The 17,620-nt window shown below is 39.2% G+C and overlaps 1 protein-coding gene across 3 annotated transcripts; it reads right to left on the bottom strand.

Annotated features, from left to right (window-relative positions):
• Positions 1–871: 871 nt before the first annotated feature.
• Positions 872–17,107, bottom strand: LOC122565363 (cold-inducible RNA-binding protein-like). Of its 3 annotated transcripts, none has more exons than XM_043721251.1 (7): positions 16,961–17,106; positions 12,069–12,172; positions 10,299–10,402; positions 7,786–7,918; positions 7,025–7,073; positions 6,874–6,947; positions 872–950 (listed from the first exon to the last, which is right to left on the bottom strand). In XM_043721251.1, the coding sequence occupies exons 2-7, from the start codon at positions 12,166–12,168 to the stop codon at positions 946–948; spliced, it is 465 nt and encodes a 154-aa protein (XP_043577186.1). In that variant the 5' UTR covers positions 12,169–12,172; positions 16,961–17,106; the 3' UTR covers positions 872–945. The 3 variants fall into 3 exon arrangements, with proteins under 3 accessions (XP_043577186.1, XP_043577185.1, XP_043577184.1); XM_043721250.1 differs by lacking the exon at positions 872–950 and adding an exon at positions 4,209–4,937; XM_043721249.1 differs by lacking the exon at positions 872–950 and adding an exon at positions 6,711–6,772 and having other exon boundaries at positions 16,961–17,107.
• Between the last annotated feature and the right edge of the window lie 513 nt (positions 17,108–17,620).

Genomic DNA, 17,620 nt, shown 5'->3' with positions numbered 1-17,620 from the left:
AGGATCAACTCATGACATAGTATACTAGAACAGTACAAACAATGAGTTAACAGAAGTGGGAAGATTCGGAAAAGAATGAACACCCATGTTTTACCAATTAGAACATGAACATGTGTACTCAGAAGCATTCAAAATCTTGAATTGGGTGAAAGGAACATATCTATTCATTACTTGAAAGGAAGGTTGAGATATAAACAAAACATCACATTTCCAAAATGAAGAAGTTTCTCTTCTTCTTCCCCATCCGATTAGTTTACACCAGTGACAAAATTGCTGATAATTGCAGTCAGGATAGATTAAAACCACACAAACATATGGAAATACAAGTTATCTTATCAAATACACCAAAGATCAGCACCAAAATGATGGACTCCCAAATATGATTTGACACTATCTACACAGTCAACATATTCCATGGAAAAGGAAAAACTGACAGGTGATAAAGTGTTGACATTTAAAACTAGGATGCTAGTTTCACAATTAGAACAGCAAACAGATTTTTCAAAAATGCTCTTTCTCCAATTTTCTGTTCTATTCTGAACGTAGGAGCAGAAGGCCATTCAGCCTGCTCCACTATTCAATAAGTGAATGGTTGATATTTGTTCGAACTCTGTATGCCTGCCTTGAGCCCATCTCCCTTAATATCCTTGCGAATTAGCATCGACCGCCATTTGAAGAGTTCCTAGCCTTCACTACTGTGCGCGTGTGCACAAAAGTGCTTTTTAACATCTCCTGAACGGCCTGGCCCTAATTCTTAGACTATGCCTCATTCCCTAGTTCTACGGCCTTCAAATGCAGTTGTGCACAAAAATTTAATTCAGATTTAATGTCAAGCTTACACTGGCTAGATGTTTAAAATTATTGCAAATACTTACAGTACATTGCATTTTGAGAGAATTCACCTCCATTCAAAATTTAAATAACAATCTTCTTAATTCTGTTTCTTCATTCTGTAACAGAAGAAGTCACCAAGTTATTCCTTTCTTACATGTCATTTTAATATTAATCCATTTATTAATTCTTTACCCAAGCATAACATTCTACTTCAGCAAAAAAAAGTTTGAATAAGTCAGCAGAAAGCTACTCCAACATTTTCTATAGTCCTTGCTTTCCAAACGTCGCTTAGCAAATCCAAAAAAATTCAAGCACTATTTGCACAATTGAGAAATTTGGGCATATTTACAAGTATAATTCATTATGAAAGGTTAAACACTAAATGTGTATTTTCCAATTTGAGAGTTGAATTAAAATCAACACAATCTGCTATATTTCCAAATTGTATGGGGACTCTGCAGGTATTTCAAATCCCAAGAGATCCTCCATTCCATCTTCCAGGTGAAATTAGCAAACCATAATTGTTAAGTGCAGAAAAAGATTCAATGACAAATATGCTACTAAATTAAATACCAAGAAAAAAAACTGGAGTTGTTGCTTGCGGTATGCTGGATCCCAGACGGAAATCTGAGGACCTTGCAATCCTCCAGTTTAGAAATGCATGCTGTACAGTATTAGGAATAACCTGTTATGAAGAACTGGGATATTGATAAAATTGCTGAAAGCACAATTTCTCTTCCTTTCATTTATTGGTTGACCTTAATATACTTATTGCTGGAGTTTGGTAAGTTAAGGTCTAGGATATTAAGTGGACATTGTCACTTCAATAGCCTTTCATTGATCTTTTCATCCAATGGCAACAAGGCAACTTGACTTGCGTGCATTTTACAAAATGAGGATTGCAGTTTGCTTGAACTGATTAAAAATCAATCTGCATATTAAAGGAGACCAAGGAGGAAATTCACTCAAATTTATTCCAAGTACATTGCCAGAACATTTAAAATAGATCAGCTTAACGAAATGGGAAAGTGGACATTGTACGAGAGCAAAATGAGTTACCTCAAGGCTATGATTATGTCCACTGACGCATTAGCCATAACCAGCTGAAGTTTCCTTGCAGGAGGAACACGTCATTCTTCAATGTCACTACCTTCAGCAAAGCTAGCAAAAATCTTGATATTGTAAAGTATATGAAATCTTTGACAGGCAGATAGTATGGGCTGTTACCTTAATTCTGTAATTGTTGCACAAGTTTTGAATATTAAAGGACAAAACAACTAAGTAGGGTATACTTTCAGATACGATAGTCTGAGAAAAGGTTTTATTTAAAAGCCTGTTGTAATATTTAGGTAGCAAGAAAGAGGGGAACAGAAGAACTTGCATTCCACATAAATTCTTTAAGAAAACGACTGCCTTTCGGGTTGTAACTTAATCACTGACTCAATTCCCCCCATAACCCAATTCTAAGATGCAAGAATTTCATTTAGTCTCCTCTTTGGAATTTACTTGGGATAGCTAAGTAAATCAGACATGTTTCAATCCAAGTAAACTAGCTTTCCCTACTGAAAGAAACATGGCAATTTCAACACAAAATTCCATTTTCACATAATTAGGCATTTACAAAATAAATACTAATTGTTTGCTGCATCTGTATATTCAGTAATTTACAAAGGAAACAAACTGCCCTGAACTTCAATAGCTGTGTCTCACCACAAATACTTTGTATTTCTTTTCCTACCAAAAGTGGATAACCTCTCATTGCCAACATTGTATTCCACCTGCCAAACTTTATCCAGTAAGCCTTCAAAGCAGCTTTCCACCCTACTTATTAATCTTACTCCCATCTACTTGTGGGTCATCTGCAAACTAGGATATATTACTTTTAATCCTCATGTCTAAATAATTGTGAATGGTTGGGACACCAACCAGATTCTTGCACATCCATCTAATCACAGCTTGCCAAGCTGAAAATTGCCTTTGCTTTTGTTTTTTTGAATCCATGCCAGTATATTCCCCCAAATCTTTTGTGCTCCAATTTGGCTTACAAATGCAGCATAGTCACAAGCCTTTTGAAAATCTAAGTATGCTACATTCTTCCATTCTGCAAATTACTCGCTTAAAACAAGACTTCCCTTTTGATAAATCTAATGGCATTGCCTAATCCTATTATTTTTAATTGTCCTGTTATTGCATCATTTATTACAGATTCTAGTATTTTTTATACAGCTGATACTAGCCTAATTGGACCATTCCAGACTGCAGAAATTTGAGAAATAATCAATGTTGTTGCTACTTACAACAGCTACCTCTTTCAACATTGGGATGTAGATTATAAGTTGCAGGAATTTATCGACTTCAAGTCCTTTTCTCTAATATGTTTTTAAAAACAACTAATTCATGTCACAGTTCCTCTTTTATATTTGCCATAGATTCTCAATTATTTCTAGAAGGCTTCCAATATTCTCCTCCATGAAGACAAACTTGAAGCATGGGTTCAGTGTCTCTGCAATTCACTTCTTCCCCATTATAAATAGACTTTTTTTATACCTATAGAAGATTTTTCTGTCTAGCATATTCTCTCACTATTCACCCTCAATCTTTTGCTTGGTTTTCCATTGTAGAATCCTAAAAGACTCCCAACTGTCAGAGGTACCAGAATTGTTAGCTGCTTTATAAGCCTTTACCACGCATTTTCAGAAAATAGTCTAAAGATAAATCAACACTCATCACGCAAAAGGAAACTGGCTTGTTGGGTCAACGAAAGGAAATACTGAAAGAGAGGGTTGGAAGAAAGGGAGAAATCCCTGAACATGAACAGGATCAATGGCAATCCATCTTTCCAAGACTATGAATCAAGAGTCCACCACACTTCTCCCACCCTTTTAATTAGTTCAATGTTTAAAAATATAGAATATTAAAAAAAACTTAGCAACTTCAAATGTAGAACACTTCACAGAACAGGTATGGTGTCAGTCATTTCATTGCATCTTTAAACACATAAGGTTGATGCATTACAGAGGTCCAATCATTTGGATTTCTTTTTAAAATATTGATTCCAGAAGCATTTTTATTGATAGGTAAAAAGTTGTCCAGGAAACACAGCCATTGTTTGCATGGCAACTTTCATTACATGCAGCTTCCAAATGTTTGTGCTAAACTATGCAGTTTGTGGGAGTTACTTAGTTCAAAATCGAAAATCGGAATTTTCACCGCACGTATTCAGTATTAAGACAAGATACAATAATCACAATGCCATGTTTAAAATGGAGCACTCAATATCCAATTCCAGTTGCTGCATTTTATCCAAATTGGATGAACTTCAGTTAACAGGGTTCACTGTAACACTTATGGTTGATTAAACGCAACAAGAGATCTTTGGGCAAGGTTCTTTAATCAGTTTCCAAAAAGCCAAGTTTATACAAAAAAATTGTTGCATCCTTGCACACGAAATACAGCACGAACAAATGGCCAACTTTACCAGTATATAATCTTTCAAAAACAAGCCTCCTATATTAGATCGAAAATGAATGTTTTTCTGTAAATTGTATGTTAACAGACTCAAGTACAAAATATTCAAGATCCAGCAGTTTGAACATTCCACTGCAAGTTACTTTTTAAATGACAGGCAGAATGACTGAATGCTGATTTACCATCAGGAAATCAATCTGCATATAATTGTATTTCAAAATTAGCTTGAAAAGTCAATACTCTGCAGCATGCATAGCTTTTGTGATCTAGCTCAAATTGGTGGGTTTTTTTGTGGCTAGAGGGGAAGAAAAAGAGAAATATCACAAAACTGCAAAAAAAATCTGCAGGACTGAGAGCAAAACTGATTGCGGATTTCAACAAGATGAAAGTTAGAGCAAGTCTGTTCTTTACAGGTTTAGACCTGAAAGTGAAAACCTTTCAAAATAAATAGGCTGAATAGGTCTTTTTTGACCTAAAAGTAAATGCACATTCAAGTCAGAAACTATCAGACTGTCAATTTTGATAATATTAAAACAGACAACAAGTTCAGAAGACAACTGCTTTCTGTAGTTCCAAAACTCAAGGGCCAAAAGGAGGATGATCTTGATTCAAGGAGATTGATTATTCGTTTGTAGCTGGAGGAGGAGAAGCAGGCACAATGTAAAGAATTTGTAATACATTTTCAATTCAGCTTCTCCACATACTATCAGATTGTAACAATAGTAACTGATTAGCACACACTTCCTTCTTTAATACCATTCACTCTAAGCACAAAATGCATGAAGTGCTAGTACAAGTAAAGCACAAACTTAAATAGATTCAAAACAAGCAACTGGACAGGCAGCGCAAAATTCCAATTCCAAATTAGGACTCATTCTATTTCAACTGACAAGATCATATGTTTGCCAAATATTGGATGAACATTTTATTCCTAGTATCTTTTTCTTGGGGTTACAGTTAAAAAAAAAAGTCAAATAGGGTAAAAGGAGGCAAAGGAAGAAAAGCTAGCACCCACCTCTTAAATCTTGATAGAGAAGGCCACTGAAAGATTCTAAGCCAACTTCCACAACCAAAATAATTTTCTTTCATTACAGTGAAGTTGTAGACAGAAATATATGACGATAGAAACTGAGATACCGAGAGAAACAAAGCTGAATGATCTCCAATAATGTTGCTTCCAGAAAATAAGGGCGAAACGAATGCCTTTTGAGCTCATTAGTGATGCCATACGCTAGGTATGGATAATCTCGAGCTTCCGGACCTCAGTCGAGGTGGAGGGTTGTTACTGCTACAGCACTAATAATGCCCGTATAAAAAAAGTCAGCAAAGTGCTTTGCTGTTTATATACAGGCAATTCATTGATAGGACTGGTAGACCCATTCCTAAAGCACCATGAAACATGAAGCAGAAAAGATTTCACAGAATCATCTTCCTCTCCCTTCAATTAATGCTGACTGAAAAAGCACATTGCGGGAGTTCAGCCACTAATGGCAGAAGCAGTGGTCTCAAGTATAATTCATGAGAAAATGATGCTTCAAAATCTGTCATCAAGACAAGCAATAGGTTCATATTAATAATTTCTTCAGCCCGGAGGACAGTTGAAAAACAAAACTCCAAGTAAACTTCAAGCTGATGCTATACAATTTTCTGAACTTGTGTTATTTAGTTTACAAAACTGCAGAAAGATTACTCTAGGAAAGTGAGATGAGCGTTTTTTTTCCTGCAACTAGGAGCGCTCCATTTAGCCAGTTGTTAGAAGTGAACTTAGATGACCAAATAGGAAAGAGATAATGGAAAATTTAGATGCATAAAATCCCAATTATCCAATCTAAATTTTAGATTTCATATTTTGAATCTAAAGTAAGTCTGTAGAGTTAACCTGTTACATAATCACAAGCCCAAACATTTTTTTGGAAAGATTGAAGTCTATTAGACATGAAATTTTACAAAATAGGTTTAAGAAAGAAAAGTTTTAAAAATGAAATATTATTGCTGTAAAAACTAAATTACATTAACATGAAATACGATTCAAAACAAATATAACTTTTGCTCACACCACCAGAATTGACATCTCTCCCTTATATAGTAGAAAGTGAGGACTGCAGATGCTGGAGATCAGAGTTGAGAGCATGGTGCTGGAAAAGCACGGATGCTGCCTGACCCTCTGAGGAGCAGGTGAATCGACGTTTTGGGCATAAGATCTTCATCAGGAATGACTGATAAAGGCCTTATGCCCGAAAAATTGATTTCCCCTGCTCCTTGGATACTGCCTGACCTGCTGAGTTTTCCCAGCACCATACCCCCCCCCCCCCCGACTCTGATCTCCAGTCCGTACTGTCCACTAGTTGATTTTAGCTTTATTGCAAAGCCTCTTCCAAGGAGGCCTACCTTGGAGAAGTTCTCCTCCTCTCTCTACAAGAATCTTAGTGAGTCCCTCTCCCACTGTACCACATTTCTAGACTCTGATGAGCTATGAAGTTTTTAAAATACATGATTAAATGGTTAAGTTACATAACAAACTATCTTAAGCTGAATGATTTTCAACCTTCTAGTCCCTATGCACATACTTACCATAACTATCATAATCATCTCGGTACGACCTTCCAACTGAACTGTTATAGCCATAGCTGCTCGAATTTTGACTCCTGAAATAAAAATAAAGAGCTTACCGACATGTAATACAAAACAGACTTACTGATATGTGGCAAAGCAATATATTTACCTATTATAGTAGTCATTTCTGTAATTGCTTCGCCCACTTCTGTCACCATCTATTGAAAGATTCAGCAAGTTAGCCTTTAAGAGCGTTGAAGCAGGTTGAAAGTCGTAAGTTAGCATCTTAAATATTTTAAAATTTTCTTCTTATACATATGAATTAATGCAGTTCTTACAATGGTGAGTGAAACGACACGGATCTGCAATATGCTTATCTGCTGAACGTTTGGTATATCACTGATATAAAAGCTTTATTGCTGAACATTAGCAAAGCTGCACTTGTTACTCAGTGTCTATGCAGAAACTGGCACATATGTATGCCAGGACAAACAATATCTCGCAATGGTACGATGTTATCTCGTTCCATGGTTACCAACACAAGAGAATAAATTAACGTTGGATGGCACGGTGGCTCAGTGCCAGGAACCTGGGATTGATTAGAGCCTCTGTCTTTGTGGAGTTTGTGCATTGTGTTTCTTCCAAGTGCTCCAGTTTCTTCCCACACTGCAAAGATATGCAGGTTAGGTGGACTTGCCATGCTAAGTTGCTCATAGTGTCCAGGGATGTGCAGGCTAGGCGGATCAGCCTTGGAAAATGCAGGGTTACAGGGATAGGTTAGGGGGCTGGGGCTGGATGGCATGCTGTTTGGAGAGTCAGTGTGATTCAATCACCGGAATCGACTCTGTGCACACACTAGGAATTCTTTGAATTTGCAACCACTATTATATTCATAAATCAGCAAAACCAGTTTCCATCATTATAGATCACCTCTGTAAAATCCACGACCACTTCTCCCACCACGGAATCCATAACTTCGCGACTGTCCACTTTGGTAATTCCTAGCTCGTCCCCCAGAGCCTTTTCCTGCCTGGTCTACTCTAATTTGCCGACCATCAATTGACTGAAAGTGACAGAAAAAAAAAGACCAATTGTCATAGCTGAGTAGTACTGGTAATATCAACTGAGTTGAAGTTACAGTACTTAAAATTTGCTTTCCTTATATGTTGAATTTAAAATGAACTTCTTTCACTTAAGTAAATCTGTTTCTTAATCCAAGTAAAGAGTAATAGAAGTTTGTAATCAAATGTATACCAAAAGATATAGAGTGGCTTGAGGCACTATTCATCAAGTTACCCAAGAACTATAAAGCAACTGCATGCAATCATTTTAAATCCAAGCTTAATAACAAGTCATTTAATTCTATCATGATTTCCACAATCGTCTGAAAGAGATACAACACACATTTGAAGTAGAAACAGAAATTGCTGGAAAAACTCAGGTCTGTGAACAGAAATCAGAGTTAACATTTTAGGTCTAGTGACCCTTCTTCAGAACCTACTGAAGAGTAACCCGAAATGTTAATTCCAACTTCTCTCCACAGATACTGCCAGACCTGCTGAACTTTTCTGGAAATTTCTTCTGTTGTGTTCCTGATTTCCAGCGACCGCAGTTTTTTTGGTTTAACATTTGAAGCAGAAATTGGTTTAATGCAATCTGGATGTAGACTTGGAACAAGAACAGGAGGGAAAATATTCACAGCAAAAACAATCTTCACAACTATAAGTATATAATGGCAAGTTCTGGACAATCTGGGAGACAGTTCATCCCAATCGTGACTGCACACTTCAAACTATCCTGTTTTTACTCTGACGCATTGGTCTTTGTTTGGCTTTGGATAAATTTCAAAGTTTACTATCAATGTCATATTTCAGGAACACTTGTGTAATTTTTGGTGATAAACAGGATCAAATTTTTTTTTAAATGCCCAGATCCAGAGTGGAGGGCTCTGAACAGATGAGTAGGTTCACAGAGTGTGAGACCACATGTAGTGGCAGCCTGGAGGAAATAGTGTATCACATTTACTTAAGACTGCCTTCTTTTGCAGCATCTGTTTAGTTAAAAGGACCGTTTCTGATACATGGCTTTCCATGCTGATGGCAACAACAGGATTTAGAGGTCCTACTTGATCACCTGACCAAGAGGGCCATTAATAGGACAGGCAGCAGCTGTGGAGGTAGGTCGCAGTGCCCAACTCCAAACTGTTTTCCATGGTTACTTCCACATGGGTTTCCAGGATGACGTAGCAGACAGGCACTGCTGGCATGGCAGACGTTGTAGTGGGCATATCACCTATCATCCCCAGAAATGTTTTATTCTGGTATGATAAGTTTCTGTTAACATTTTCAGCTTTTATATAACTGCCTCACTGGAGGCTAAGTTATTTGTGCTGAAGGAAGACTAGAAAACTAACAAGTGAAGAGAAGAATACACGACTGCATAGCATATTCAAAACGATTCATTCTTTACATATTAAATATTCACAATCAGATTTATTTTCAGGAATTGAAGAATTTGGAGGGAACATAAATCGGTAGAACTTGGAAGAATCCAAGAGGTCCAACAAAACATCACAGATGGAGTCAAATCAAAGTTTGGAATTTGGACCGATTATGAACATCAGAAAGACGAATGTAGTAAGAAATTTGGAAAAACAGTATGAAGTTTACAGTGAATGATGTCATACTGGATTTTGTAGACAACTGTCTATTTAGGAGAAATAATATCAGTAGTTGAAAGATATAATGCGGAAGTTAGGCAAACAATACAGATAGCCAGTAGTAACTTCTATGAAGGATGCATTAACAAGAAAACTCAAGCTTATAACAAGGCCTGCTCCTTCTATCTAATTCCTTGTATGCTTAAACCTGGGTGATAAATAAATATCTGTGGGGTAAAGAACAAAAATTAAATACATAGGCCATTACAGAAATAGTGAGGCATTTGAAATTCCAAGAGAAAAACATGCAAAGTGACATCCAGAAAAAGTCAGTCTTTTGGTAATAGCCAAGAGTTATCATCTGACATGCACGCACAGAAGGGTCAACATAGGTGGAGTTGGATTTTGGATGTCACCATAGTTGTAGATACGTTACAGTGGACGTGCACGGATTGTGCAAGATGGATGAGCTTGGCATATCATGATAGCAGATCTCCTGCCAGAATTGATTAGAAAATAATCTGCAAACACCAGGCTAACCAAATGGTAGATAATTAGTCCACTAGTCAAACCAGTAACTAAGCAAAGAAACCAAGTTAATTCAAAGACATCAAATACATAATTTGGTGCAGTTATATAGTATACAATGGAGTACTTATTTTGGAAAAACACTTACAGTACAGAAGACTCATTATTTTCAGCATACCCCAGATGAAAAGTTCCATTTATTTAAAGAAAAGCCTACCATCTAAGCTTTAGAAGAGCCTCATCTAGAAATGTATACCTTTCCATTCATGGCCAAGGCATCTCTTGCATCATCAGGATTTTCAAAAGTAACAAAACCAAATCCTCTGGATTTGTGTGTGTCTTTATCTTTGACCACAAGGACTAAAAATAGGCAAGAAAGACAAAAGCATCAAAATTAAATATTCAGGTGAAAAATACAATGCATTTCTATGTTTTAAAATACCAGCTCAAAGTAAAGGACTGAGTCTCAGGCAAGATCTGTGACCATTTCTTGTCAGAAATCATTTTCGACATCAAATAAACTTGGTAACCTTCAGCAGCAGCACAATAATTGTCAGCATTTAGTTTACGGCCAATTCACTTCTCTTGTCATTTACTTAAGCAAACCCACATCCAAAACCCTTGGAGTCAAGTCTGAATTAGAGCAATGCTTCCCATAAATCCAATTCCATTTCTCGGTTCACCCTTCACCCACCCTCAATTTTGTAATTTTTTAAAACTATCTCCTTTTTCATGTCTAAGAACAATTCCAAGTTCCTAAAAATTCAACTGCACATCTGGCGTCCCACATAAAAACTTAGTCAGTCCCCGAGCCCAAAATATATATTTAGTTGTTTGTAGCACAACACACTGAATTTGAAATGAACCTCACAATCCTCTGAATCCTCACCTTTAAAATACCACTATTCTTTGGTAGATCATCCAAATATTCTTTCGACTTCTTCATCCCAGAATGTCATGCCTACACACTTCCAAAAATACCTTCAGAAAACCCATCTCTTCCAGCACGATCTAACCCCCCTCTTAATATTTCTTCTCTTTTCCCTTCTGTTCCGCTCGCAAGCCCTACCAAAAGCACAATAAATTAGGTTCTACAGCATAAATAACAAGTCACTATTTTTCAGTTCTTTACTAATTCATCCAAAGGATGTGGACATTGTCAGCTAGGCCAGCATTTACTGTCCATCCCTAATTGCCTCGAAGGGAGTTAAGAGTCAACCACATTGTTGTGAATCTGGTGCCACATGTAGGCCACACCAGGTAAGAACGACAATTTCCTTCCCTAAAGGACATCAGTGAACCAGATTGGGTTTCCTCGACAATAAACATTATCATTACTCTTCATTCCAGACTTTTACTGAATTCAAATACCACAACCGGTCATGGCAGGATTCAAACTCAGGTCCCCAGAACATTAACTATATCCCCAGATTAATAGTTTAGCATTAACACCACAAGGCCATTGCCCCCTTTAAATGTTGAATCGAGCAAGAACCCAGGAGCATGCTAGGGATTTGACTAATTACAATAGCTCTCAAGGAATTTTAAATTAGATCACAAAGTCCACTGCTGACTGACCTAGGAAACTCACTTGTATTCAAAAAAAAGTTGAAGTAGGAAGAAGACCATCTTCAACTGGATGCAAGTCTTCGAGGAGGACTCAGATCCACAATCTCCTTGCTCAAAGAAACATGGCAGAGAATTATAGTTGTTGGGTATCAATTCAAAATAAACAATTTTGGCACATGATTCCTCAATAGTATCTACCTCTTCAAAGAAATTGAAACAGTTAACATCTGATCTTTTAAAATGCTGACAATCTTGTTGCCTCAACACGTCTATATTTCATTTGCTTTTGCCAACAAATAACAGCCAACTTTGACAGCTCCTGTGCTGGTTATCCCTCCTCCAACACTATTATTTTAGACAATACACTAAATATTGTCAACCAGTAACAAAGTGTCAAAAAAAAATGGCCACATTAAAATATCTTCAATCAAACATACTGTGCACACAGGAGGCTTACCATCACGAACCTCCCCATACTTGGAAAATAATTGCTCCAGTGATTGTTCATCTGTGTCAAAGTTGAGTCCACCAACAAAAAGTTTTCCTTCATCAGACATGGTGCTTTGAGAGAACAGAGACCACATAAGACAATGAAAATTATAATCTGAATGAAAAATATTGCTACGATTAAACTGCAATTTACAAGGGAGAAGCTATGCTGAAAATTAATTTAATTGGAAGGGTTTTTCTTTTTAAAAGCATGACTTTGGCAGGCCTCCTGCAGAAAAGATTTGTTAAACTTGAAAGGGCTCAGACAAGATTTACAAGGACTGGTAGGTTTGAACTATAGGGAGAGTCTGAATAGGCTGGGGCTTTAATTCCCCAGAGGGTTACAGGCTGAGGGGTGACTTTATAGAAGTCTATAAAATAATGAGGGGCTTGAACAGAGTGAATAGCTAAGGTCTTTCTCCCAGGGTAGTGGCATCCAAAACTAGAGGGCATAGAGTTAAGGTGAGAAGGGCAAGATTTAAAAGGGGACCTAAGTGGCAAAGTTTTTAAACAGAGAGTGGTGGATGTATGGAATGAGCTCCAAAGGCAGGTACAATTACATGTCTAAACGTTATCTGTATAGGTACATGAATAGAGTTTAGAGGGACATGGGCGAAATGATGGCAAATGGGAATAAGGTCAGTTTCAGTTATTTGATCAGCAAGGACGAGTTCAACTGAAGACTCTGTTTCCATGCGGTATGACTCTAATAGTCACGTCACAACGCATTTAGTTCTTTTATATAAACGCTAACGCTTCCAAGTACTGCGATTGCTGTTGCACTGGAAGGCTGAATTGTAACATTTTTGGAGACATAACATTTTTTGCATTTAGCAATGCAGCAGACTCAGATGTACAGCATGGAAACAAGACCCATCAATCTAACCCGTTCATGCCAACCAGATACCCTAAACTAATCTGGTCCTATTTGCCAGATTGGCCCATATCCCTCAACCTTTCCTATTCATATACACACCCGGTATATGTTGTAATTGTACCAGCCTCCAGTAATTCCTGACAGTTCACTGCATACACGCACCACCCTCTGTGTCAAAAAGGTGCCCTAAAAAGGGACCTAACCCATTTTTATCTTTCCCCTCTCACCCGAAACCGATGCCCTCTAGTTTTGGACTCCCACGCCCCAGGGAAAAGACTTGTCTATTTATCTTATCCATAGTTAAAAATCACACAACACCAGGTTTAATTGGAAGCACACTAGCTTTCGGAGTGACGCTCCTTCATCAGGAGCTTTGCTCCGAAAGCTAGTGTGCTTCCAATTAAACCTGCTGGACTATAACCTGGTGTTGTGTGATTTTTAACTTTGTGCACCCCAGTCCAATACCGGCATCTCCAAATCATATCTTATCCATGCTCCTCATGATTTTATAAACCTCTAAGGTCACCCCTCAACTCCAGGGAAAACAGCCCCAGCTTACTCAGCCTCTCCCTGTAGCTAAAATCCTCCAACCCTGGCAACATCCTTGTAAATCTTTTCTGAACTCTTTCAAGTTTCACAATATTCTTCTGATAGGAAAGAGACCAGAATTGCCTGCAACATTCCAAAAGTGATCTAACCAATGTCCTATACAGCTGCAACATGACCTCTCAACTACTATACTCAATGCTCTAAAAGGAAAGCATACCAAACGTCGTCTTCACTATCCTATCTACGTGAGACTCTACTTTCAAGAAACTATGAACCTGCACTCCAAGATCTCTTTGTTCAGCAACACTCCCTGGCAGAAAGTCAATGTTTGAATACCGCCATAGCATTTCAGTTGATAAGTTTGCAAAAAACAAACAGTTCACATGTCTCTTAGTGGGCAAAATGAAAACAGATGACTTGTGAGACAGGTCTCTTTCATATGCCATTTTTATTTCAGTGGGATAAAAGATTAAAAACTAAAACAAAGATGCCTTTAAGAGGTCTGAGTTTGCAGATTTAATGATTTTGAATGTTTTAACTGGCAGCCTGGACAGGATCAAAGAATATAGTGTGTAATATTCTTCTCTTTTAAATTGATCCTTAAATAGAAAAAAAGAGTACTCAGGTAAAAAGGAAGGAGAATCATTTATACATTGGAAAGTCCAAGTTAGAACACATTAGTCATTATTAGTGAAAAGTGACAATATGCACCTTGCACATACACTGTTCACAACCAAACATGAATTCGTTAATAAGTGGCTCCAGAACCTCCCGCTCAAATGACGGAAGTTGTTTCACAATGGCCGAGAGGTGGGGAAGTCCTCACGTCGTAAAAAGGTTGAGCCCTATTTTTGGGAGGCATTGTACAATGGGCAGAAGTAGGGAGGGGGAAAGAGAGAGACAGTATATTCCTGTTAGGATGAAAGGAAAGGCTGGTAGGTTGAAATGCTGAGATGACTAGAGAAATTGAGGTTTTGGTTAAAAAAAAGAAAACATATGTCAGGTATAGACAGGAGAGATTGAATGGACCCTTAGAAGGGTATAAAGGCAGTAGGAAAGTAGGTAAGAGGGAAATCAGGAGGGCAAAAAGGGGACATGAGATAGCTTTGGCAAATAAGGTTAAGGAGAACCGAAAGGGATTTTATAAACACATTATAGACAAAAGGTAACAAGGGAGAGAACAGCCCCTGCTGAGGTATTTGTATCATTGATAGTCACAGGAGAGGTGGTGGAAGAGGGGATGCTGGCTAACTTGGTGCCATCAATTAAGAAAGGTGATAAGGAAAAGCCAGGGAACTATAGACCAGTGAGCCAGACATCGATGGTGGGCAAGTTGTTGGAGGGAATTCTGAGGGACAGGATTTACATGTATTTGGAAAGAGCTGAAAATGTGTTGCTGAAAAAGCCCAGCAGGTCAGGTAGCATCCAAGAAGCAGGAGAATCGACTTTTCGGGAATGAGCCTGAAGAAGGGCTCATGCCCAAAACGTCGATTCTCCTGCTCCTTGGATGCTGCCTGACCTGCTGCGCTTTTCCAGCAACACATTTTCACCTCTGATCTCCAGCATCCGCAGTCCTCACTTTCTCCATGTATTTGGAAAGGACTGATTAGGAATAGTCAGCATGGCTTTGTGCATGGGAAATCATGTCTCACAAACTTGTTGAGTTTTTTTGAAGTAGCAACAAAGGATTGATGAGGGCAGAGCAGTGGACCTTATCTATATGGATTTCAGTAAGGCATTCGACACGGTTCCTCATGGGAGACTGGTTAGCAAGGTTAGTTCTCATGGAATACAGAGAGAAGTAGACATTTGGATACAGAACTGGGTGAAGGGAGAAAACAGGGTTGCTCTTCAGACTGGAGGCCTGCGACCAGTGGAGTGCCACAAGGATTGGTGCTGAGTCCACTGCTTTTTGTCATTTATATAAATGATTTGGATGTGAGCATGAGGTACAGTTAGTAAATTTGCAGATGACATAAAAATTGAAAGTGTACTGGACAGCGAAGAAAGTTACTTTAGAGTGCAACAGGATCTTAAATCAGATGGGCCAATGGACTGGAGAGTGGCAGATGGAGTTTAATTTAGATAAATGCAAGGTGCTGCATTTTGAAAAAGCAAACCAGAGCAGGACTTGTACACTGAATGGTTAGGTCCTGGGGATTGTTGCTGACAGAGACCTTGGAGTGCAGGTTCATATTTCTTTGAAAGTAGAGTCACAGGTAAATAGGATAGTGAAGGCAGCATTTGGTGTGCTTCCATTCTTGTTCACAGCATTGAGCAAAGAAGTCATGTTGTGGCTGTACAGGACATTGCTTAGACCACTTTTGGAATGTTGCAGGCAATTCTGATCTCTTTCCTATCGGAAGGATGTTGTGAAACTTGAAAGGGTTCAGAAAAGATTTGAGAGAAAGTGAGGGCTGCAGAAGCTGGAGATCAGAGCTGAAAATGTGTTGCTGGAAAAGTGCAGCAGGTCAGGCAGCATCCAAGGAACAGGAGAATCGACGTTTCGGGCAGAAGCCCTTCTTCAGGAATCTTTTCAGAAAAGATTTACAAGGATGTTGCCAGGATTGGAGGATTTTAACCAAAAGGAGAGGCTGAACAGGCTGGGGCTGTTTTCCTTGGAGCATCGAAAGCTGAAGTGTGACCTGAAAGAGGCGTATAAAATCACGAGAGGCATGGTTAGGATAAATAGACAAGGTATTTTCCATGGGGTAGGGGAGTCCAGAACAAGTGGGCATAAGTGAAGGGGCAACTTTTTCACTGAGGGTGGTGCATGTAAGGAATGAGCTGCCAGAGGAAGTGGTGGAAGCAGGTACAATTACAACATTTAAAAGTCATCAGGATGGGTATATCAATAGAAAGGGTTTAGAGGGATATGGGCCAAGTGCTGGCAAACGGGAGTAGATTAGGTTAGAATATCTGGTCGGCATGGACGAGTTGGACGAAGGTTCTGTTTTGGTGGTGTACATCTCTCGGGCTCAGGAAAGAGGAGATGAGCGAAGCGGAGAGAGACAGGACGGAGTGACTTAGTTTCCAACTGCGCCACAGAAGATGGAGGCGGAGGAGCGCACCACGAAAGCAGCGACTTCTCAAGGAACTGCAGACGGCCCCGCCCGCGGCCGCCATTTTACCACCTCGCCGCCATTTCCACCCTAGCGCCGCACACAAAAAACACCAAGTGGAGAAACGTAAGCCGAAACTGCCGGGCTTGAAATGTTTACTCCTAGCTCCCACCCCGAAGCGACATTTAGACACTAGTTTGTCAAAACGCTATTCAGGTTCCACCTCTTTAAACAAATTAAAACTTTACAACACGTTCTGGGGACCACGACCTCTCCGAATAATAGTTAATCAGTTCACGTTCTCACTGAAGTCCTTCACCAACTCCTCACCCTCCTTCACTTCAAAATATCTCCGGCAGCAACTTCACTCACCGTATGTTATCGACCAACGACACACGAAATGTTTTATTTTCCCTGTGCACCCGACTTTGCCAACTCACTACAAAGCAAACAGCGAGACAGGCGGAGGCAGAGAAAAAAAATTCGACTGCTCTATTTGCTCAAAAGTGCGCAGACGCAGCGTATTACTTTCCGAGCCCCTCGTCGTGAGCAGACACAGACTCCCAGCGGTGCGCAGGCGCAGCGTATTGATTTCCGAGTCCCTCGTCGTGAACAGACACAAACTCCCAGCAGTGCGCAGGCGCAACGCATCGATTTTCCTTTCCCCGTACCCGACTCCAACTCTCGGCAGTGCGCAAGCGCGGCGGACGGACGTTTTTGAAATAAACCGTCACCTCTGGAGCCCGATCTATTTTGGGGCTGCAGCGCATGCGTAGCGAGAAGTTTGTCGCGATTGTTGTGGTTGGAACCGGCAGTGCCGCTGGGAATGTTCGACATTTTAGGGAGTATCTATGAAGGGAGAAGAACTAAATTACGAAAGGTTAAGAGGTGGGCGGTACGGTGACTCAGTGGTTAGCACTTCTGCTTCATAAGACCAGGGACCCAAGAATGATTGCAATTTCTTCCTGTGTCTGTGTGAGTTCTCTCTGGGTTCTCCAAGTTCAGGTTAGATGGTTTGGCCACACTAAATTG

The sequence above is a fragment of the Chiloscyllium plagiosum genome, chromosome 31 (genome assembly GCF_004010195.1).
Source record: "Chiloscyllium plagiosum isolate BGI_BamShark_2017 chromosome 31, ASM401019v2, whole genome shotgun sequence".
NCBI lineage: Eukaryota > Metazoa > Chordata > Chondrichthyes > Orectolobiformes > Hemiscylliidae > Chiloscyllium > Chiloscyllium plagiosum.
This window is presented reverse-complemented; position numbering and strand designations above follow the sequence as displayed.